The sequence below is a fragment of the Trachurus trachurus genome (genome assembly GCF_905171665.1).
Source record: "Trachurus trachurus genome assembly, chromosome: 7".
In the NCBI taxonomy this organism is placed as follows: Eukaryota; Metazoa; Chordata; class Actinopteri; order Carangiformes; family Carangidae; genus Trachurus; species Trachurus trachurus.
In genome coordinates this window covers 19,189,377-19,212,684 of record NC_139901.1, presented here as the reverse complement: position 1 = coordinate 19,212,684, position 23,308 = coordinate 19,189,377, and the positions used below count along the sequence as shown (strand labels likewise).

The following is a 23,308-nucleotide window of genomic DNA, read 5'->3' as shown; positions in this document are numbered from 1 at the left end:
CCCTTCACTGTCCTCTATTATGATGCACGATGTAGGAGTTTCAGCATCCTTCATTCAAAAGGATTTGCATCTTTTTTTTAATAATGCAGTGTGATATGGAAGCCATGAATGTCAGAAAGAGGAGATGGAGCTCTGTAGCTGCGCTGTGAATATACCTCCATGTTATATTCACAGATAAATAAGCCACATACTTCAAGCGGTGCCTTCAAATCCTCCCGCAGTGGCTCAGCTGTATTATATGTCTAAATGACAACCTTCAGTAGCCGCCTGCATTACCTGATCTGTAATATGCCAGGGCTGAGTTTCATGCAATAGCCTCTCTGCCTCTAAAATGCCGCAAGGTGCCCACTGCTGTGCCACAGAGGGGAGGTGAGGAGGAAGCTGGATGGGCGAGGTGGGGGTTGAGGATGCAATGTGGTTAATAGATAGCGACCGCGAATACTTGGAAGCTCCAGAGGTAATAAAGACTTTGACCTTTACAGTAGACAGATTGTCACTTCTGGTTTGACTCTGGACTCTGCGGTCTCTTGTGTTTGCGCCTGTGACTCAAAGGCCAGCCTGTGTGCACCCACCTGAGCCCAACTTATTCCACGGCCGACTTCTCCCCAAAGGACAAAAATGCACACAGATGCACACAAATATATCAGCGCTTAAGCCAGGAGATTTGTTGCTGCATGGGGGATTGTCATTCTTTTTTGAGAGAATGAGCAGACAGTAGATTTCTGTTGCTTCTCCTCCCCAGTCCTCGTCCTCACAGGCAGAGCAGAGATAGCAGCCTAATCGGGAGGTGATGACAAACCCGACAGATTCACAACAGCACATAACACCCTCCCTAACCTGTCACACTGCTGTCAAAACTGAGGGCTGCTCCTGTCCACCTTGATACATCAAGCTTCTCCTTCATCTATACATTCAGAGCACAGGATACGCATGTTGCTCCAAGAAACTCTCACAGCAGAGAAAAGTGTTAAGAAAAGAGAGTCTCTCATGCAAGTTACCACTGGGATAATTTATATTTAGAACAACTTTCATGAATAAACCACACTGAATTAATAGGGGAGCAACAATGACGAGCTGTCAACACGGTCCTCACACCCTGTAAATAGCAATACTGCTAACTGGTTGCTACTGCAAATGAAGCCAGTGTTTGCTGATTATGAATATTCATCAGGCCTCCTTCCAGAGATTTGGAGGATCCTGAAACTCTTGACTGGGGGAAGAAGTGGCGGAAGACTTCTGCAAAGAAAGGGATAAGCACTGCCATCAATTTTCTTCAGCATAAATATCTCTCCAGCTAATTAGAAACATTAAACCAATTACTCTAATGAACTGATTCTGTCCCTTTGCACGTTTCGGCTCTGTGCTAAAGAAGGCCGCACCATTTTGCTCTGTGAGCGTTGTAATATCGTGATTTATTCCGCAGACACAGAGGACAGCGAGTCAAATGTATTGCTCTGAAAGCTTTCTGGCTCATACACAAAGCAGTCATTACTAATGAAAACCACTGGCCGTCATTTCCTCCTCAGCTCCACTATCACTGATGAGGAGGGATTGCCATTATCAATGCACTTTGTTTACTACCAAGTTTTTATTTTTAATGTAGCAGACACACGCTCTGGTTAATTTATGCTCCCTTTTAAGCAATTTGCCAGGCTAGTGCTGTATGACAAAAAAAAGCTGAGGCAGCACAGTCTGATAAATACTAAATTTGTCACAGTGTTGACAGTTTCCAAAACATGCAGGCAAAACACACCAGTGGCTTCAAACACACAAAGAGTATAGACATTTTTGCAATAGTCCTCCCTAAATTGATCTTGTTGCATGAAATGGAAAACATGTATTACTGGAAACCAGGATGCACTGACGAGGAACACGTATGACAGAGAACATCCTGTTCACTCTGCATAGCCTGATGATCCCCACCCAGTGGATGGGACGGCACACCGCAGTGCATTGCAACAGCTCATTTGGCAGCACAATTGATATATCTGTCTGGGATTGACAGTTACAGGAAAAGATATCAGGCAAAATTGCCAAAACATTTTCTGAGAGAGGAGGCTGTCCAACGTCCCCAGGAGAGGGATTAGCACAGAGGTTATCCCAATTGTGAGGAAATGCATTGTGAAATCTTATTGCTAAGGAAAATTCCCTGCTTGGATTAATAATTTTTTCCTCCTTTAATTGCGAATCAAAGCCTCCACACAGCAACAGATGCGTATAGAATATACAAATCAAGCGTGGCTGGTAGAAAATTGCATCTGTGCTTCATACATGAAGAAGAGGTGGGTGGGCGATGGGGCCCCCAAAACCCTGGCTGGCCAATGTACTGTAAAAGTAGGGCTTACTGTTGGGGGTCTGAAATCCCTGCATGACAGCACTGTAATTTCATTTACCACGCCTCAGCACACAGCAAATCAGACATGGACGCTCCCTATTCTGCAACTGGTGTGCAGGTTGGGGGTGGGGGAGGGTCAGGCGAGCAGCAGAGGTACACCAGCAGTGGTGGGAGTGGTGGGGAGAGGGGTGGGAGTGGGGGGGATTTCCAATGTTGTAGCAGGTTCTCATGTGGAACAAATTCAGCACGCAAGAGCAGGTACAAAGAGAGAACAGCGCTCAGAGAGAAAGAGGAAACTACAGGTGCAAGCTGCAGACACACGAACGTCACTAGAAGAGCAAGGAGCAAAACTGGATAGACCTACAAACTGTGGCTACCCAGAAAGAGGAAAAACATTTCAGATCAATGAATATTCATTGAATATTTTCTTGATGAAAACAATTAGTTTCACAGTGTACTACTTATATTAGTTTATATTAGTAAACTTTGTATTCTAAGTCTTTTAGCAAGAACTAGTAGGCATCCTTAGTATTGCATCCACAGATCACATGGCGGGAGACCATATAAATGAAGGCTACCTTGTGTTTTCAGGTATAACAAAAGTATTAATCAACTTGAGACTGAAACATCACTAATCAAAGTGGACTACACCACTTAATAATTTAATTTTACACAAACACCAACTCGTATATATTTCCTTTTCTTTCGGTGGTACAGCTGTCTGATGTTTTTGTTTCTGTGTTGCATATTCCAGGTGAACCCTTCAGCACTTTGACTATTGTTTCTAAATGTGCTTTATAAATAAATGTAATACGGGCATATAATTGTTACAAAGTAGACTGTCACTAGGTAACCTAGCTAGCATCAGTTAGCGTTGCATATTTCATTGAATGTTTGCATATAAAAATAAATAAATTTCCATTTACAAAAGACTGGAAATTATTGTGCTGTTTGGTAAATCTATAAATTTATGGTTGTCTTGAACAACCTTGTTAAACTCAACTTCCACTTACAAGCTACTTTTCTTTTGCCAGACATTTTTAACAGTGAAGTCCAACTGAATTAATTATTACAGGAAGAACAGATTGACAGGTCTAGGAAAGGCTGGTTAACCCATTCCCCCTTACAGTAGAGGAAGATCACAGCTTCATTTTCAAGTCTCATCTTGTTAAAAACCTTTTTTCCAGGACAATGTGCTTGTCATAGCAGGTGGACATATTTTGTTAATGATGGCTGCTTTTCATTTAGGGTCCCAGTAAACCATGGCAGTACTTTTCCTGCTATGCTGTGTCACACTGTCGACTGGGAAGATGATTTATCCGTGATGTGCCATGTGAACATGAGCAGATACCTAGACAAGTCTCTCCGTCTTAATACTCTGCGTCCTGAAGCATGACAAGAAACCCTCGTCTGTGCCCCCACTCGTCTTTGGTTCATCAGTACTGAACAAGAAGCAAAGAAGGGACACTGTGGTCTTTGTGTGAACGGTACAGATACAGAATAGTTTTTGGAACTGGAGGGCATACTAGGTCAGTGTCGGCATGCGAAATGACAGTAGTGCTGCAGCAGTGAGCTCCCATTAGGCTTCAAACTGATCGTTTAATCCCAGAGACTTCAGGCAGCGCTTCAGAATCGTGCTCTAGGACGATGTCAGTCAACACATGATGTTACTATGCTTAAGTGGTTTTGTCATGAAGGACAGTTTGTCTGATTTGCTGCTGGGATCAGTGCGAGCTTTGACTGTGGGCCTGATTTCACTTGTCACAGAAATCACTGGGGAGGAAGCTGATGGGACTGAAAGTCAATAGAAAGTATTTTTTGAGCTCTGTCTGATAATTAACTAGTATTTTGGTGTGATTACACACAGAAGTGTCACATTTGATTTGATTTTGATGGAATGAATTCACTGCAGGTAAAAACATCGTTAAAAGAGACAATAGACGCAATTTTATGCATTTATTCATGTAGTTATTCCACTCTGATTCAAAGGCTCAAGGCTGGGTCAGCAATTTAATAGCCAAAAATACTCTAGAGTTTATGGTTAATGTTTTATCTCCTTCAGGTTTTCTCTTCATTTTTTGTACCATCCTTCCTTAAAAATGCCACAAAACTTTGAAAAGTGCATTTTTGTGAATATCTCCAAAACTTCTCAAGTTATCCATATACCCCCCATAAAAATGTTCCCCGTCGTCAAGGCGTGAGGTCACAAATTTGCAACAAGAAACCACCAACATTTTTTCCCCAAAGGTTTTATAACCATCCTGTTCAAACAACATTCTCTTTTTTCTTTTTACACAGCCAGAGAACAAAAAAGATTAAACATAATAAACTCCCAAACCTTTTGTACAGAGAAATCAAACTAAATGAAGAAAACGTCTCTTATATTAGTCCATGTTTTATCCTCTGAATTCGCTCTTGCATTTGCCATTAAATTGGGAAGGGAGACACAATTGTGTCAACATGAGGCTCTCTGTGTTGTATGCAATGTCAATCAGTCCGTTTCACTTGCTGGTTTTATCTGTTTTATATGGAATAGAAACCAGTAAGTCTAGGCCATTCAACAAGTAATCCAGAAATGTCTATGATAGTGTGTGCGTGCGTGCGTTCAAAGGTTATCAGTGTGAATGTGTCAGGTGTAGGCAGATCTAAATCAACTGTTTGTATGCATGTCTGAGTTTGTTAAGAGTCTCGTAGTTTAAGCCAGTCCGAATCCCTCTGAGCATTCCTGAATGGCCAACAGCAGCATATGTCTCAGCTTCTCATAGCTCTCATAGGCTGGGAGGTCCAGCTGGTTAAAGCTGGGGAAAGAGAAAGAGCGGAAAGTTACATTTTCATTGTTTTGTTATTTTCAGAATGTTTACCATCACTTATCATTGTAATCTTCTTTGTTTATTTGTAAAATTGTCCTGTGCGTACCAGGTATGAGCAGATGGCAGGCGGTCAGTGGAGCGATCGTCACGGTGGATCTGGAACTTCTGGATGCCGTTCATGCCCTCAAGAGCAGCAAAACCCTGAAGGGGAACCTTGGACGTGCCAGTGACAAACTGTAGGAACTTGGCCCGGTCTGCCTGGTCAAAGGACCGCAAGGCCCTCCAGAACCACTGAATCTAAAGTTATTCAAAAAAAAGAAGATATAAATCTGTTCCGATAAAATTTTTGTTCACACAGTATGCAGCCAAGTCTGGAGTTTTGGTGATGACACAGCTCATTTAAGCCGGTGCATATTCTCATTTGCCCAGGTCATAGTATTTCAAAGGAGGTTAAATCTCATTTACATAGCATTTCAGTGTTAGCAAGTGAAATGCAGGACTATATATTGAACTGTCTGTACTCCAGAAATCACAGTTATTTACCAAAAGCAAATTCCCCAAATAAAATTTGGCTACATCAATTGAATTCAGAGATAATCTCAAAATGCAAAACTACCCATCTGACCCAGGTAAGGAAACCTGGAACAGTCATGTGTGGTGTTCTCTCTGAACACGCTCAGTTCTCTCTCGCACTCTAAGGAGTGGGTGGACGGTCTCCATCGAAACGTCTCAACTTGTGCATACCTGGATGGAGCTGGACTGGTATTTGTGATATTCAGTGTTGGCCTTGAGGTCATCGATGTCAATAGTGGGCAGGCCTGAGATGAGCAGCTCCAGCTCCTGCTCAGTGAAGATGGAGATCAGCCTTTTGGGGATGATCTCGTAGAATCCCTCCAGGAAGGCTGCCAGCTGTTTGCGGATTGCACCTAGAAAACAAGTGTTTATATTCATTCAAGGATCTTTCTAACACAATATTCTTTACCTGGCTGTAACAAAATGTTGAGTTATCGATTAATTTGGTGGCTAATCATTTTCAATTAGGTGGCTGAAAATTAAATTCTTCACTGAATAATACATTGGAGTAGCAGCTGGAGGACGCTGCTTATGATAAATCAGCCATCTTACGTAGACAAACACCACTGGCTCCTTGCTGCATATTGATCAGTCCAACATTTAAGAGTGGTGCCACCTAGTGCTTTCTTTGTGCATCAATGAGATCATCTAACCTGATGCACCAGATGGTTTCTTACACAGAACCATCTGGGAAGGCTTCGTCAGCAACTGTTTGGGAAAAGACAGGTGCTTTTCCACATTGCGCATATAATATTTGTTGGTTACATACATTTTTTTGTTATCATATCAGGAAAGATAACAGCTGTAATAACTATAAAACAGAACTTTTGAAAAATTACAGTTCATTTTCCAAAACAGTGTCGGTTGACTGAATTTTTCTTCAAGTTAATACCAATAAGTTGGCAACTAGTCTGATCAAACAACACATCCTTTTGTCTTTCTTTCCCGCTTTCACCCCACTCTACACTTTCTACTCCAACATTTGTCTCTCACTGACTGATTTAAAAAGTAGTGCCATGTGACCAGGCCGTAGAAAAGCTGCAATGGTTAAAAGAAACAGTCTGTCAACAAATGTGCTGAATCAGCAATTTATAGGTTATATCTGCTGTTTCAATAAGATGGTATCTGGGTCTGAATCCAGACCACAGTCTGCTTATTAGTGACTTGTGCTGTAGATATTTTCTTTTCATCTTTCAAAGGAAAATTTGCACAAAAAAGTAATTCTTAGGAAAACTAAAACAGTGACTGCCACAGCTGCGAGCCGCTTCTCCCTCAGGATGCTGATTGATTTGAACCACTGGAGTTCACCACTCGCGAATAACCTGGAGCTTGACTAGATGGATTCTCACTCACAAGAAATACAGGTGACATGAAATGTTAAATAAATAAACAATTTAATAATAAAAATGTTTAGCATTTGCTCACTGATTTGGTAACATAGCCAGTCTTACCTGTCATCTTCATCTGGCAGACCAGATGCACATACTCCTTTTTGTTTTCCTCTGTGACCAGGATATTGGCTCCATTTGGCTTGAGGTCTCTCACTTCACACACACCAAACTCTTGGACCTACATCCACAGAAGACATGAGCAAACTTCAGTCTAACACATCTTGCAGAGTTGCAGCTGAATATCTTACTGCAAGTCACAGATGGTTTCTAGTAACATGAGTTATTTTAATGTCATCAAATTTCAAATGACACTTTTGCAGAAATTATTCAGAGAGACAGTTTGGGATATTTAACTGAGGGTTGTGTGAGGTAGTCATGCATAGTCGATGTGTTATCTGCAGCATATTTGGATCAGTGCGCTGCAGTTATGAGGCAGCTGGAAGCACAGGCACAGAGGCAGAGCGATGTGCTGCTGTGCACAGGGCCACCGGAAAAAACAGTTTTGATATTTTTACAGAATATGAGAAACAATCCAATATCTGTTTAACTTCATGTAGAATATTTTCAGCGCTTTCACTCACTATCACAACAAAGTGACGTTTAGCTCTTTCTGATTCACACAGTGTGCACTGTAGAGACACTTGTACAAAGGGATGGGTAGGTCAATGGTAAAGAAAAATGAAGTACCAAAGGAAAGTGCTGCTTTGAAGGGAAGATAGGCATATAGATAGATATGCATGCCTCACACAACCCCTCTTCAAATCATCTCTTTAATGATAATATAAGGCAAATGGGAACCCTTGAGGCCCAATCCCAATTTGAACAGTTAAGGATATTATACGACTGAGAATCAATTTTCCACTTAAAGCTAATTGGAACATTTGGAGAACAGATGCCAACCTCTGTGCTGAATGTCAGCTCATAGCCCAGTGTGGACACATCGTTCTCCAGCAAGTACACCAAGCCCTGGAAGAAGGGGTAGTCCTCACTCTCCATGTCTGTGTACCTGGAAATACCACAGAAATACAAACATTTTATTAACTAAATAAGGAACACAACTTACTGCTCAAGTACAGTAAGCACAACACTTAGCAATAAGAACACGCCCTCCACATTTATGTTTTGTGATTGTGACCGCCACTACCTGACACTCTTGCCCAGGATGTGCTTGTAGAAGCTGCGGGTGAAGTAGCACTCCAGTAACCGATTATCATAGACTGCTTTGGCCACCACACGCCCCACAAACTTGAAGTAGCTGAGGTGGTTGGGGTTGCAGTGAGATGAGGGGTTGATGGTGTAGGTGACCCGGTCACCTGGTGAAGTGCGGAACAGGGCATACATGGGGTTGAACATCTCACGGGAGATGATCATGTACCATTCCCTCAGCAGGCCACCAGCATCCTGGCCCTCCTCCCCTTCAAACACAATGTACCTGTGATACATAGGGAAGAGAGTACGGATCAGGTTCAACTGTTTAGAACTGAGGAAGGAAAAATGGACAGGAGGCCGATGAAGTCTTACAGCCTATTCTTCATGTCCTCTGGGCTCTTGCGATGCAGCTCCCTATAGGAGTCCTCAAACACGTGATCTCTCCTCACATGCACGGCCATGTCCTCCTTCCTCAGGCCTTCATCCAGTCGCTCCAACTCCTGGCGGAAGTACCTGCAGAGATGGCGAGAAAGACCAGAGGTTCAGTTACCAAAACCCCCAAAACCTTCTATTAGACAGTGTTGGATAGGACCTGAAGACGACCCCCTTACTTCCTCTTAACGTCAAAGTCCAGGATGCGTATGTAGTCAACCAGTACTGCAAAAGGCCCATCAGCCAAGTGAGTGGTGGATTGGCGCAGGATCTGGTTAAGCACTGTGCGGTGAGTTTCTAAACAGGAAAAAGAACAAGTCTTTAATTTAGTGTGCTACAAAATATGACAAAGCTTTGCATTACTCCTTACTGAAAATCTTTAAGGCTCACCAGCAAAACGGAGGAACTTCTGGGTGTCTGGTGGCAGGTTTGAGGAGATGTGCATGGAGGATGGTTCCCTGGAAAAGAATGGGTCTAGAGATGAAGGTGTGGCAGGTGTAAGGGGCGCCGGGGACAATGGAGGAGGTTCATCTTTGATGTGTGAGAGCTGGCTCTCCCGGGTGTCCCGAACAGGAGGTTTGCTCTCTCGCTCAGTAGCATGGACTAGGAAGAAGGCCTCCACAGCAGGCTGAAGAACTGAAGACATAAAGAAAATATAATTAGGCAAAGATTACTTAATTAAGATCCAACATATATAAAACATCAGTCACACATAATGGCTGAAAATGCATTTCCTCAGGGGAATTCCACCTACCCAGTACAGCATGCTGGTCGTGGGACTCCTCCAGCTCTTTTAGGCACTCCCCAAGCATGTCCCATAGTTCATCCAACAACAGCTGCTCACTGAGCAGGGGGAGGTCTGGGAGTCTCTCCTCACTCTCTGACTGGCCATTTCCCTCTTCATCTAACAAGAGAAATTTCAAATGTACACTGAACCACTGCATGGCTTCTAGGAAAAAAAAAAGCTCAATATTTTTTAAAACATTGCTTTGGTGTTGATTAAAAAGCCCATATTTGTCAATCAAGATTATAATTGCCAGAGTTATTACTGTTGCTTCCCATTTCAGATGCAATTAATCTCAATCAAGCTCAGTAATTACATGATTAAAAACGTACTCATGTTCATATGCGCCATTGCAAAGCCGTTGAAACATTTCTACCTTTTCCTTTAAAAGCATAAACCACAATGTTTAAACCAAGTGTCTATTCAGCAGTGCAACGATTAATAATTTATTGGTTACAGTGTTTACAAAGTCATGAAGAACCTCCCAATACAGTGATTTATTAAATTAGTATTTTGAAATTCAATCCACAACTGCTAAACTAAAACAAACTAGAAACAATTCTGGGCAGTAGTAGTTTAGTATATCAAAGAAGGTGCAACAAAACTGTCATAAGCAGTTTGCAAGCAAGCCATACCCAGAGGTGCAGGGTCCTGCTCTAGAGGAGAGGGCTGGTCCACATCCATTGGAGAATCATCTCTCTGGGCTGCCTGGGTCTCTGACATAGACTGCACTTCAGACTACAGAAACCATATCAGGAAGGACCAGAGTGACAGAGGATGAACAACAGGGAGAAAAAAAAACATGGAAGAATTAATGAGCAACGCAAGTTTTCTTTTTTATAGCAATCCAAAATGACTGACATCGCCATGCAAAATGACATTCCCATGATCCTCTGAGAGAGGAGTGGAACCAGGACTGAGAAGGGGAAGGGGGGGAGGGCCGAAAGCATGAAGCCACATCAGCCAGCAAACGGACAACACCCATGGAATGGATCAAACGTTTTGGAGCAGGCAGCACATTCACATACAGATCATTTCGGCAGTAGAACAAGTCAATGCAAAGACACTGATGTAGAATGCAGTGGATCACTGGCACATCTGTCCTTCTGTTGGGGCTGTCAATATTCATCATGGCAGCACTGTAGATGCTGTCACTATGCATTTACCACTTGAGGTAGCAGGCTGTAGGCTGACTGCACAGTGCATTAGGGATGCCCTGACTGATTTTCTTATCAAAAATATGTGAATGGTAGATCAGGATTTCTGTTTCTTGATTCCAATCACCTAAAAAAACACCAAATATAGAGTGTCTGTGTTCAATTCACCAGCATGCGACAGGTCACTATAACATGTTGGGAAGCATGTGAGACTGACATATGGCATCTGCAATGCAGCAATGCATGCAAAAAATGGCTGGTCACACTCATAGATGATCAGTGCCGGTGGCAAGAAAAAAAAAAGTCATTGGGGCATCCCTACACCGCAGCATTATATTGTTAACACATTATACAATGCAATACAAAATTAAATAAACAGCTATGCATAACAACTTATGTGATGGCTTAGGACTTTCCAAAACGCACAAAGCCAGTAGAGGCAAAGCCAAATTAGAAATGAGGCATGTCAGTAGCTTTTAGGCATTTCATAGCATCTGTTTTAATGACCATCACAGTTATTCTATATTTCTTTTTTTAATTTTGTATTTCATATACCTACATTGCAATGGTCATACTAAAATGTCAATGTTATTTTTCGTTTCAAACGATTCCCTTTGTTAGGTGTGTAAATGTGTGAGTAGGAGTATGCCTGCTGTCAGTGCAGCCCATGCTAACCGTGGCAGCAGCAGCCGTGCCAGCAGGGGGGGCAGCACCAGTGGGAGCATGGGGGGGCGCCACTGAAGATCCGGCGGTGACGGCGGCAGAGGCAGAGGAGGCGGTGGGTGGGGGTGCCTGTTGGAGGCGGCGTGCCCGCTGACCCTCTCTCACCATCTGGATGATGGCGTCAGCTTCGGCTTCTAGCTGGCGCACTGCTGCCTGAATGCTGCTGGCTGAGCCCAAACTGGTGGAGCCTGGCCATTCACGGGGGGGGGAGGGGAGGGAAAAGGGTTATTATCTCTCAGCAGATCATCACAACACTGTACGCATACATTAAGAATATTGTGTGAATGTAGCATCATCTTACCTAATCGACCTGTCTGTTTGGCTTTCTTGTTGGCGCGGCGCGTGTCTTCACGAAGCTGGATGATGACCTGCAGCACTCGCAAGAAAAACTTCTGTGTCGATGTCTTGGAGGTCAGTGAGCTCATACAGGGGAGTTGTAGTTCACGTCCGCCGAGTGTGCGCTTCTGGGCAGCCACTATCACTACACTCTCTGCCCCATCAAACCTGTGTCGCAACCAACAAGATGCACACGAGGTAAAGGAAATTGTAGCGAAAACACCGAAAACACCTTTGTGAATCACATTTAACTGTAATGTCAATTGAAATGTAACTGTTTTATCTAGATAAATAATTGTAAATAAATAATTTGCCAGTCTGAAGCAAACCCATGGACATTAGGTTGTGTGTTGGCAACCAACAGCCACTGGGTGATCTACAGGCATAACAAGCCAACCTGCTGGTCATCTTGCCCTTGAGCCTGGCTGTGATGGAGGAATCCTCTGGAGGAGCATCTGGGGAATGTGAATCGGCTTGCGCCCGTCTCTGCTGCTCCAAGTTGTACTCTCTAAGCTCGGCCAATAATGTGCCTGAGGGGGAGGAAATATTTAATTTATGTGTGAAAAGAGACAGAACTGCATTGTGGGGGTAGGGGAGATAACTGGCATTCGTATAGTTGCCCAGCACTGACCAATTTGTTTGCAGAGAGTGTATCCGAGGTGTCTAGCTCCACTGAGCAGCAGTCTGAGCACAGTGTCTCTGGTGATACCGTCACCTCTGGACAGCTGCAGCAGGATGTTGGCTGCATCTTCCAGACCCTCCTCTGAACACGAGTGAGACGTCAACACCTTGCAGAAGGAAGGACAAAATCTCAGGGATTAGTATTTCAAGGTTTAAGACACTGTTGAAATCAGTGAGCAAGAATTAATGATTTTGATTTCATTTTCAAAGCACAAAATGATAACCCCATTTGTGTGACTTTCAACATAATGTTCGCTGGGTCACTAACTATTGACTAAGTGATCTGTTTGGCTACTTAATTGTGTCACAATTACAAGATTTGTGACAGCTGGAATGTGAACAACCTAAAACAAACAAACCAAAAAAAACATCGAGGGCAATTTCTTAGGTTGTTATGGATGTCACAATGCATTCGCAGGCTATCTCCACCAACACAAGTCTGAACAGTGATAAAATACATTTTCAAGAACTTTGCAGTCTTAGGTTATGGGGCTCATGTTTCTGATCAACCACAGCTCTTTCATCAGACCATCTTTATGAATGCTTAGTGCTTGGGCTGCAGATTTATAATTTGTATCTTTTGCAACTAATTTAGTAACATTCAGCAAATCCGAAGTACAATCACAGAGCCACAGCACTTTCATGAACAGTAATGAAATTTCATCCACATTAATATAATATCACTGCAATCTTACGGCAAGTTTTACAATATACTGTACCTCCACAGAGAGTTGAAGCTGTTTCTCTGTGAGTCCAGAGGAGGCCATCTTGTTGTCACACTCTATACTGACAATAGAGCCCCTCTGTTTCCCTGTTTTGACAAACAAACCCAGAAATGTACATCATTTTCTACTGCTATCTCTTTTACACTAATGCCTGAACAGATGGCAATTCATTTTGGAATAAATTAACATTACCTGTAGAGGTTGTTCCAGTGGACGTGGGTATAGAGATTGTTGTAGAGGATGTCTGAGAGACTGCTAGACTTGTCCCTGAGGATGTGCCCTGGGCTGCAGCTCCTACAGAGGCTCCTGGGCCGGCCACAGTGGGCTGGGTGGAGCCCACTGATGCCATGCCCTGTGTTGCGACTGAGGCTGTGGCTCCTGAGCTGGTTGCCGTGGTGGAGTTGGCAGCCTGTGGGGTTGGGTGTCCAGCAGGCACCTCGGTGGCCTTGTTGTCAGGCAGGGCAATGGATATGAGGGAGAGGAGACGCAGCAGCTTTTCAGTGAGCAAGGAGCTCCGTCTGATTACTGGGTGGGACAGCATGTTCATCAGCTGACCTAGAGGGGAGGTCTCCAGGCTGAACTGGGCCCCCTCAGCCTCTGCACTGCCCCCCAGAGGCACTGTCTTCATTGAGGCTTTGCCCTTGCGGCTGACATTCATGTTGTCCAGTTTGACCAGCAGGTCCCAAAAATCGGTGGAGATACCCAGTGACTGGGGAGTGAGAGCAGAGGAGCCAAAGGAGTTCTGGGTGTTGGAGACAAGGGAGCTGGGGTTGCTTTGGGACTGCGACCCTGACCTGGAGGCCCCACCTCCACCTCCTCCCCCAGAGGAGCCTGAGCAAAGACGGGAGTCCAGGTCAGAAGACGATGCTGAAAGATCCTTACAGCGCTGCTGGGTGAAGTGGCTAGGGAACACCTGCAGGCATGAACAAGAAGCAAAAAGGATTTAAATTATAACCTGATTGACTTCTAACAGCATGAAATATACATATATAGTGTGGCAGATGTAGATGAGAAGAGGTGGACCTTACCTTAGCTAGCTGGATAAGTGTGTCCAACACATGTCGACAGACCACTGGAGCAGCTTGTGGGTGGATGTGGACAGTGGAGCCTCCACCCCCAGCGCATGTCACTCCTGCAGTAGCACCTGACACTCCTCCCAGTGTTCCAGATCCTGTAGAGCCCCCAGCTGAGTGTCGATCAGCATGCTTCCTACCTGACACTCGCTGAATCTGGAAAATGTTTGTTCGGCAGCCCAAGGCTGCGTCCATGGACACAGAAAGCCAGGAAAGCTGGTTGGAGCTGCGAGACTCTACCCTGTTCAGTAGCTCTAAGGAGGACGAGGAGGATGAAGTGGGAAGGGAGGGGGTTGCTGATCCTTTTCCTCCACAGCCGCCCTGGGCACTCCTCTTGCCGCGCGAGTCTTCTAGACGTGAGGTTTCCACACACACCTCACTTTCGCTGCTGCGTTGCAGGATGGATAACAGGCTGCGGATGACCCACCCACGTGTCTGAGAGTGGTAGCAGAGATTCCTGAGCACACGGTGTAGACGGCTGGTGTTGAGCTTCGGTTCATCCACAAAAAGCAAAACCAGCAGGCAGGACAGCGCCTCATGGTCTAACAGCAGTCGCCCGCGCAGACGCAACAAGGAGTCTACACTTGAACTGGATGGTCTGGGGAAACAAAAGAAAACGCATATTCTGTTTGTCACCTGTCAACAATGGATAATAAGACTAACTGGTATATTAAATAATGCCTAAGATCCCTCACACACATTTTTACTATTGCTATTTCAATAAAAAAACTAAAATAATTCTCAAACTGTATGACTGTATTCTCTCACCTGTGGTTGGTTCCTCCCCCCATCTGAAACGTGCCTCCTCTCTGCACAGCCAGCCGGGTGTACTGGACGCCACGATTGCTCCCTAACCGACTGGTGAAGGCTGGGGAACGCAAGATCGCCGACAGAGCTGAAGATGAGCTATGGCCAAACAGCCTCTCATGCATCAGTTGCCTCTGGCGTGCCTCTTGCTCTCTGCGCAGCGCAGCTGCTTCAGCTGCAATGTCCGGGGGCATGACAGCCAACACACTGTCCTCCATGTCCTCCAGGACACTACGCCGAAGCTCTGAGGGCAGCGTCTGGATGAAGGTGACTGGATCCAAAGGGGTGTCTCCCTGTGTAGGCTGCTGGGCTAGCTCTCTGCGCTGCTGCTCTGCCCGCTGCTGGGCAAGAACCTAGAATGATCAATGGCACGCTTAGATTTATGTGACTTACATGGAAATCATTCAACTTTTATCTTTTTTCCCCCAGTTAGCAGATCTAAAGATGAGCATTTTGTCTGAGTCTCACCTCCTCCTGGATGGCAGGTGGCAACGCCGCCAGGAACTCAGGGCTGACTTCAGTAACCCCTGGTCCACCCAGTACAGGTGCAGTAGTGGTTGGCAGGGTGGTGGCAGCAGGTGGACGGGAGGGTGGTCTGATGCCAAGCTGATTTTGCAGAACCTCACGACGGATGTCCTCTGGAAGAGCTGCCAGGAAAGAGGGATCCACACCCTCTGGCAGACTGATGCCTACCAAGGGAAAAACATCACCAACATTATGAGATGTAATACTGAAATGTCAAGAAACTGCAAAAAATACAGTAGTAATTCATTTTACCTGCAAGTGGGTCCTCATCATCATTGCTGGTCGATGGGAGGGGCTCTTCCTGTATGGCCTGAGACTGGCTGTCAGCACTGTCACTCCTGGGCATCGTTTCTCCAGGAGATGACACAGACGTAGAGCTATAAAAATAAGAACACCCGAAAAGGTAATTGTGAGTTAGCAAAAATGTGTGTGAAGATAAAGTTTATTGATTCATAACACTTGGAATTGCTTAGAAGTGAAGATTTAATGGAAGCACAAAATCCTTTTGTTTTGGCAAACAGCTGGTTATGACTGGATGTACCAGACTACTCTTGAAAACAATCAAATGGAATCTACTTCTTTGTGCTTCACAAAACCTTTGACACTGAATTTGATCTGAAATGGAGAAAACTACTACTACTAACCCAGTCTCTGCATCCGTCTGCCGGTCAGTCAGCCCACTCTCCCCACTACCAGAAAGCTCCTGAGATAGCTGGGTGGTCTGAGTAGGGTTGGGAGCAGCTTCTTCCTGAGTGGCAGAGGCAGGGCTGCTAGTATCCATGGGTGACCCCTCCAGTTGTGACACACCCACTACTGCAGGCTCCGATGTCTCCACGATGTCTGGACTTAGGGAGGCTGAGAAAAAGGGGGGAAAAACAGTGATGGTGAGCTTCAAGAAGCTGTGAGTCGATGCAGTGTAGTAAAACTCCTTTCGTGATTGACTTCAAAGACTTTCAGAAGAGTTCCAAATATTTCACAATAAACCAGGATCAACAACATCATTTACATTCCTGATGTGGGTCCTTACTGTTGGCCAGTCTGTAAAAGGATAGTTTTCAAAGTTAGTCTACCTTCCCTGCCTTCATCCACTGCTCCTCCTCCTCCTCCGACTCTCTCACCGATTGTGGGTGCTGGGGACATTTCCATCTGAGATGCCTCCGCTTCACTGTTTGGTCTGTCAGCTGCCGACAAGGGTGGGAGCCCTGCCCCTGCCAGAGCAGCCAGTGAGCTGGCACGTGAATCGGCCAGCAACAGGTCAGCAATAGGCTGGTGGACCTGCTGACTGATCGCAGTCTCCAGGGAGACTAGGGCCTGTTCATGAGGAGCAGGTGTGGTAGGAGTGACCTCTCCAGACGGGGGAGCAGTGAGGAAGCCCTCTGAGACCCTGGGCGGGTCCAGGCATGACACTGTACCACCCTGCGCCTGCTCACCCTCTGCAAGATCCAGAGAGAAAACTTATGTGACGACAGGGATTTCGCTTAGCATTCCTTACAGGAATTCAGTGATTTAGCACAGTTAACAAGGTTTTGAAAGTTGAAATACTCGTTACAAACCTATTTCTATACCATTAGCTACTAATGTTTTTTTTTTCCAAGCAGGCAATTATACTATATAACAATTACAGAAAACATTTTCCCTATACACAATTTTGCCAAAGAGAACAGAGGATTATTTTCTACACAGACGCCAATAGCTTCTGCTGAGGAAGGCAGTAAGTTGTATAGTTATCTCCTGAATGGGGTGCATTATCTTGATCCCCAACAACAACACAACTTACTACCTCACCACAGCACAGCCAACGAGAAAACGACTGACAAACAAGATGAGGAGCAATATTGTGATATAATGTAAATATGTGGAATTAGGTACTTGATACAGTAATGATGAGTTATTTTCAATCTCATAATTATCTGAGATATTTGCACGTTAGGAGTGGATGTCCTTTCCAGCCGATGAAGATGCCGAGGCGATATGGCGTTGCCATAAGAAAGACAGTAGACTGTATAGTTATCTCCCAGATCTGGTGTGATCCTAAAACTATACAAACTACTACCTCATCCCACAGCACGCTTTTCTGGCAGCTTGCCTTTGGGGGCCATCATTGAGATGTGTCCATTTCAGGCGGTGTCCAAGAATTTCAACATTTAGAAACAGTGAGGGAGGGAAAAAACACAATAACAAACAAACAAAAAAAGATCTTTAGAGATGTCAGTACCTGCAGCGTTCTCCGCACCGTTTACTGTCCCCAGTCCAGAACCCTGGGGACAAAAGAAATTACATTAGCTAAAATAAATAAAACGCTTAAAAGGTACACACAGTTCTATGTTTGAAAACTCTCCCTCCTACACACAATTTTTTTTTTAATTATTTGCAGACCTGTAGGCTCTGTTCCCTGGCCTGTTCAGCTCCAGAGGCCCTCCTCTCGTTTTGCTTCGACTCCTCTTCTTCAGCCAGCTGCCGCCTCCTCTTCTCCCTCCTCTCCTCTAGTTCCTCATCTCGTAGACTCTCCAGATGCTGCAGGATGGGTACCTTCACCACTGTAAGCAAACACAGATGTCAGAACTCTTTCTGGGTTGTGGCTGTAAACTGAAGGTGTGAAAAGTCACAGTCAATGGCCCTTAAAGCAGAAGTAAGCGATCCGGTCGTTTTGGCTAATGCTGCGTTCCAGGCAGGCGTTTGAAATCGTAAATTACAGCTTCAAGTCACAACTTTTGTAGCGTTCCAGGCAACCCACTCGTGTTTTTCCGACCTGTTTTACCTGTGAAAGTCACTATAACGGCCACTCGTAACTTCCGACCCGTGAACTCGTACCAGATCGAACTGGTACGACTTCACAGGTCAGAAAAACACGAGTTACGAGTTGCCTTGAAGACACCATAACAGTCCTCGTCCCTACGTCACCACATTCACGGCGTCCCTTGGCTGCACACACAGCCCTGCATGCCGTTCTCTCTCCTCATTGGATAAAAACTGTAGGATACGAGAAACGTTTTCTCCTCAGCTCAGAGCAGAGTGACTGACAGACCCGTGTTTCGGTCTAAACACTCTATGTAAGTGATTGCCGTCGGAAGATATAACTATTTAAGACTTATATTAACACAAATATATCACTTACTTCTGCTTTAAGGTTAATACAAGATGCTTGCTGCTCACGATTTAAATCATTGAAAAATATTGGTCATAAATAAAGAAGTAGCTACAGCTAAATGTGCTTTTTTTTTTTTATCATTCACTAACATTGACTTTGTCTTTTGGACTGTTGAGTATGTCAACCTTTGTTTGCTGGTGTGGTTTATAACAAAGTGTAACCCTTTAAGTGTTCAAGAAATATTTTCATCAATCTTAATTGAGTTTCCAGTCTCCAACCAACTTACCTGCTACACAGTCATGCATACTCTCAGCATCCAGCACTTTACACTCATCTGTCCATCTAGTTAACGCAGTGGGAATACTAGAGAGGGTGCCTGGACATAGAGAGAACAAACATGTTAGGAACTCAGGCTGGTACTAGACGAGAAGACCATTTTATCAATGATAATTTATAGTAATTCTCACCTGCTTGTCCACCAGTACTGCTTTGCTCATGGAAAAAGTCATCCAACAACTCATCATCAGAACGAGCAATGATGTGAACATCCTCATTTCCCACCAAAAGGCGGGCACGACCACGAGACTGGAGAGGAAGAGAGCTGGAAAGCTGTAAAATGTCAGCTGCAGCACTCGGCCCCAACAATCTAAGGGAGGGAGTAGGAGGAGGGAAAGACGTTTTAATCAATATCACTGAAACAAAGCAAACAAATATGTTTTGTGCCACGGCACCAAAAAATATGTTTTCACCTTTGCAAGATGAGAGGTGGGTTTGGCTGGCGATTGCCAGGATAGTGGACATGGATGGTGTGTCCACTGTTGGCAGTGAGCTGGCGCAGAGTCCGCTGACTGCGACCCATGCCCTGTGCTAGGCGGCTGCTAGTGCCTGCTACACCTAGGGTGAGGGAACCATGGTCGGCATGGCGCACCATCAGTGGGTGGGAGCTGGGGATGTTGCCTGGGGAAGGAGGGATGTCAGCTGATGGAAAAAAATATCAGAAAACAATAGGCAGACATTAGGGGGAAACCTGGCAAAAACCCCAAATATAGTTCAGGAAAAATAAAACTAATGAAAATTATCTACACATTTGTAATTGATAACATCAAAAACATACACTTTCCATTTAGCTGAGCTAGTTTCAGAGCCCTGGTTTTGTGCATGCTGCAACTGAGCCATTACTTAAAAATTTACTTATCATATTAGGAATAGAATGACGAAGGTAAGAGTTTTTAGAATCAAAGAGCAGTATGAATATGAAACAGAAGCCCAATATTTAACATTACGACAGATTTCATTCAAAACCTTGTTTAATTACTCAAATTGAGATTTTTTTTCTCTCAAAATTAAAAAATCATACCATTTATTAAACTATATGCTTAATGGTTGTTAGTACGACATGATTCTGCTTACCGTTGTTTGAGAACATGTTGTCAAACTCTATGATGAGGTCATCATCCCTGTCAAACCTTTCGAAGCGGATGTGCGGCGCTGCGTTGATGTCAGGGAAATCCTCGTCCAACTCCATTTCTGAACCTTCATCATCATCATCCTCATCACCCTCTTCATCATCCTTCAAGGAAAGTAGCAGCCGTGAGTCTTAATGCTAAGCAGCAATTTTAAGGCTTCATTACTGCATTTCATTGCATTAATCCATACCTGATCCTCTTCCTCCTCCTCCTCCTCCTCTTCCTCTTCATCCTGGCTGTCTTCATCATCATTGCTGCCACTAGAATCTTCCTCCTGTGTGTGTTCCTCATCTTCTGGTTCCAGTATGTTCATGGAGTCTGATGAAAGAGAGAAACACCATCCGTTACAAGTAGATCTTAGACCGAAGCCTCCGTTATTTATCATTATAAGCAAGTGATGTTCTGATGAGTCAAGGTCTTACCTTCCCGGTTGGCCTGAAGAGTGGAAGCCTGGCTGATATTAGAGGGGGCCTCATCCATCAACACATCCTCTTGTGATTCATCTTCACCGCTGCGTCCCACTGGATGACAGAACATAATAAACAATAGCAAGTGATACACTTGTTTCTTTGCCAGTTTGTAACACAAGGACAAATCTCATGTCATAAAACTATAAGAAACTGTGAGTGCAGGCGTTCTTTTATTGTCATTTTTTTTTGTACCAAGCACTTGTCCCACTGAGGGTTAGAAGGTGTGCACACAACTATTCTTCTTGTTAATTGTCCACTCCTCACAGATTAGTTTGTCGGCTTACCTATTATTGTGCTGTTGACAGTGCCAGCATCTCTCTCCAACAGCTCATCAATCAGATCCACCAACTCATTCTCTACCTGTAAGCACAGAAATTGATATGTAAATGCAGTCTCAGAAATGGGGAGGAATGGGTGCATCATCTTGGACTTGAGTATCTTTGGTTATACCCACTGATATGATGACTAGTACTCATTGAGGTTACAGGCAATGTGCTCAAACACAATTCACGTATTTCATGTAATATAACGTCCATTACCTGCATAGCCTGTGTGCTGAGCACCTCAGGCTGACCAGCAATGACCACAGTGTCTCCCTCCGCCTCTCCATCCATCAGGTCGCTGTCCGTTCCCTGCACCCTGTGGTTGCCCTCCACTGGCTCTGCTTCACCAGCCTCTCCTGGAATAAATGTTACATATCAGCAAGAGACTCGTGGAAATCACTGGAGCCAGAGTTTTGAAATATCTTATTGGACTCATGTCAATACCTTGGTCCTGAGTGTTGCTGTTGCTGTCCCTGGCAGTGCCAACAGTATCATGTTCAGTCTTGTTCTTGCTGGAGCCTCCTTTTCCCCCAAACAGACTGCTGGGTTGGTTAACAATGCGGGACAGAGTCTCCAAAGGCTTCAGAGCAGCATTCACTGTGTTGGCCATGTTGGGACTAAATTAAATAACGGAAAAGAAACGCCAGTTATTAAGACTGATTTTATGACACAAATAATAAATCTATAAATAAATATATTTTATGAAGGTCACTTGGCATATATGTTAGGCCTCAAGGACATACTCAGTGCATTTTAGTGAGAAACTGCAAATACTATCTGAAGCACAAAACTATCTCCAGTTTTAATTCACATGGTGCATACCTGGACAAATCCAAGCTGTGGGGCACGCGGGCCAAGTCGTTCACCAGTCCTTTCTTAAGGAAGAGCCTTATGATATTGTTCATGCCATTGTGTTGCGTCTTGGCTGCTGCGGTGCTGTAGAAACTCGATGTGGAAGGACACGATTCCATGATGGTGCTGATGATGCACATCACAGCCTGAAGCCTGTGAAATAAATGTGCCAGGTCAAGGTGTGAGAATAGGTGCATGGGTTTGTAGAGGTCCATATAATTCATTATTAATTAAATGGTTTTCTTAGTAAGAACAGGTCCGTGGACATATGTTTTAATGCTGTTTACCTGGCATGTTTTTCAGCTCCTTCTGCCATTGCAAGAGCTCGACTAAGGGCGGCCTTCACCTCATTGACTAGGGCAACCTGGGCATCAGTGCCGGTACCAGCAGCTGCAAGGCTGGCAAGAAAGAGACGTGCCAACGCTGGGGTGTCCTTGTCCTCCGAGTTCTGGGTGTGGGGCAGCAAGTGGTCGAGCACAAAGGCTAGAACACTGCAATCCTGTAAAGATAGATGGAAGTCAATATGGGATAGCAGACAAATACAGAGGTGTTAAGACGTGACGGTACTTTGTTTAATTACCAACCTCCTTAATGAGCTCAGACTGTCCAGCAGTGTAGCAGTAGGAGGCGATTAATGTGGCGATGCCCACATATGACCGCACAAGTTCAGCCAGCAGTCTCAGGATGGTGGAAGTCGGCATCAGAGGCTTGCTTGCCTTCACGTTGGCTGCTTTACTCTCATCTGAGCTGGTACCCTTTTCTCCCTCCTGTTCCTTCTTCTCCTCCCGCATCTCTTCCGGCGTGGAGGCTAATACAAAACAGAATAACAGGATAGATCATGTACAGTTCAACCACTAATATGGAGAACTGTCTTTAACAAACAAAATAGGCCCCAAATGAAACTAAAGTCACATGTTAACCTGTCAAATGTTAACCTTTTCTGGTGCTCAAGCAGAAAGTTCTCCAGCATTCTTTGAAATCAGCATTTTTCATTTGCTCATTAAATCAATTTACTGGTTAGAACAAATTAAATACTGTGTGCTACCATGTTAACATATAGACCCTTCACATTCCATACTTTGATTTGCAATAAATTACATTAACAAAGCTAGCCTGACAGTATCTAATATGTGATGCTGCATTTGTATTGTTAGCAGTTATGCTAAGTCCGGCATTTACATTGATGCTTAACGCATCAATGTTGATGAATGTGCACTGTCGCAACTCAATAAATAAATGAAATGAAAAACAAAAAAAAGCAACAACTTCTATTCTCACCTTCTCCTTGTGGTGTTCCAGACTGAGAAGACTCAGCCACACCTCCATCAGCAGCAAACACTTGAGTCTGAGAGAAAGACATACGGCTCTGTTATTAAATGAAGAGATGGCATATTTCACATTTCAATACAAAAGCAAAACCAGTGTACTTGTGACTGAGACTCACATTGATATGGAATGCAGACTGGGAGTCAAAGTCACTGCCTTGCCGGGTGAGTCGGTACTGCTGATAAACGTCATCACCAACATCCTGCAATATCTGGCACAGGTCTTGACCACCAGGTACAGCTGCTGCACGTTCTTCTGGACGCTCAGCTGTGCCGCACAAAA

The 23,308-nt window shown here is 44.4% G+C and overlaps 1 protein-coding gene across 7 annotated transcripts in view; it reads right to left on the bottom strand.

Moving 5' to 3' along the window:
- Positions 1–4,278: 4,278 nt before the first annotated feature.
- huwe1 (HECT, UBA and WWE domain containing E3 ubiquitin protein ligase 1) overlaps positions 4,279–23,308 on the bottom strand; it is a 39,235-nt gene continuing 20,205 nt past the window's right edge. For 4 of the 7 annotated variants that reach the window (XM_083975408.1, XM_083975413.1, XM_083975410.1 and 1 more), the window contains 39 exons: positions 23,145–23,293; positions 22,979–23,045; positions 22,285–22,508; positions 21,988–22,199; positions 21,671–21,853; positions 21,293–21,465; positions 21,065–21,204; positions 20,810–20,885; positions 20,478–20,576; positions 20,246–20,373; positions 20,000–20,159; positions 19,339–19,567; positions 19,057–19,235; positions 18,876–18,965; positions 17,878–18,038; positions 17,717–17,759; positions 16,572–16,934; positions 16,146–16,356; positions 15,754–15,878; positions 15,445–15,665; positions 14,938–15,329; positions 14,125–14,767; positions 13,289–14,009; positions 13,091–13,182; positions 12,322–12,478; positions 12,088–12,220; positions 11,656–11,858; positions 11,307–11,542; positions 10,110–10,212; positions 9,445–9,594; positions 9,081–9,326; positions 8,870–8,987; positions 8,631–8,771; positions 8,254–8,541; positions 8,010–8,115; positions 7,170–7,287; positions 5,890–6,071; positions 5,252–5,442; positions 4,279–5,133 (listed from right to left, as the gene is read on the bottom strand). In XM_083975408.1, the coding sequence (XP_083831534.1) occupies positions 5,031–5,133; positions 5,252–5,442; positions 5,890–6,071; positions 7,170–7,287; positions 8,010–8,115; positions 8,254–8,541; positions 8,631–8,771; positions 8,870–8,987; positions 9,081–9,326; positions 9,445–9,594; positions 10,110–10,212; positions 11,307–11,542; positions 11,656–11,858; positions 12,088–12,220; positions 12,322–12,478; positions 13,091–13,182; positions 13,289–14,009; positions 14,125–14,767; positions 14,938–15,329; positions 15,445–15,665; positions 15,754–15,878; positions 16,146–16,356; positions 16,572–16,934; positions 17,717–17,759; positions 17,878–18,038; positions 18,876–18,965; positions 19,057–19,235; positions 19,339–19,567; positions 20,000–20,159; positions 20,246–20,373; positions 20,478–20,576; positions 20,810–20,885; positions 21,065–21,204; positions 21,293–21,465; positions 21,671–21,853; positions 21,988–22,199; positions 22,285–22,508; positions 22,979–23,045; positions 23,145–23,293 (7,556 nt within the window). In that variant the 3' untranslated portion in view covers positions 4,279–5,030. The remainder of the gene's footprint in view (positions 5,134–5,251; positions 5,443–5,889; positions 6,072–7,169; positions 7,288–8,009; positions 8,116–8,253; positions 8,542–8,630; positions 8,772–8,869; positions 8,988–9,080; positions 9,327–9,444; positions 9,595–10,109; positions 10,213–11,306; positions 11,543–11,655; positions 11,859–12,087; positions 12,221–12,321; positions 12,479–13,090; positions 13,183–13,288; positions 14,010–14,124; positions 14,768–14,937; positions 15,330–15,444; positions 15,666–15,753; positions 15,879–16,145; positions 16,357–16,571; positions 16,935–17,716; positions 17,760–17,877; positions 18,039–18,875; positions 18,966–19,056; positions 19,236–19,338; positions 19,568–19,999; positions 20,160–20,245; positions 20,374–20,477; positions 20,577–20,809; positions 20,886–21,064; positions 21,205–21,292; positions 21,466–21,670; positions 21,854–21,987; positions 22,200–22,284; positions 22,509–22,978; positions 23,046–23,144; positions 23,294–23,308) is intronic. The other 3 variants (XM_083975414.1, XM_083975412.1, XM_083975411.1) reach the window with 3 other exon arrangements.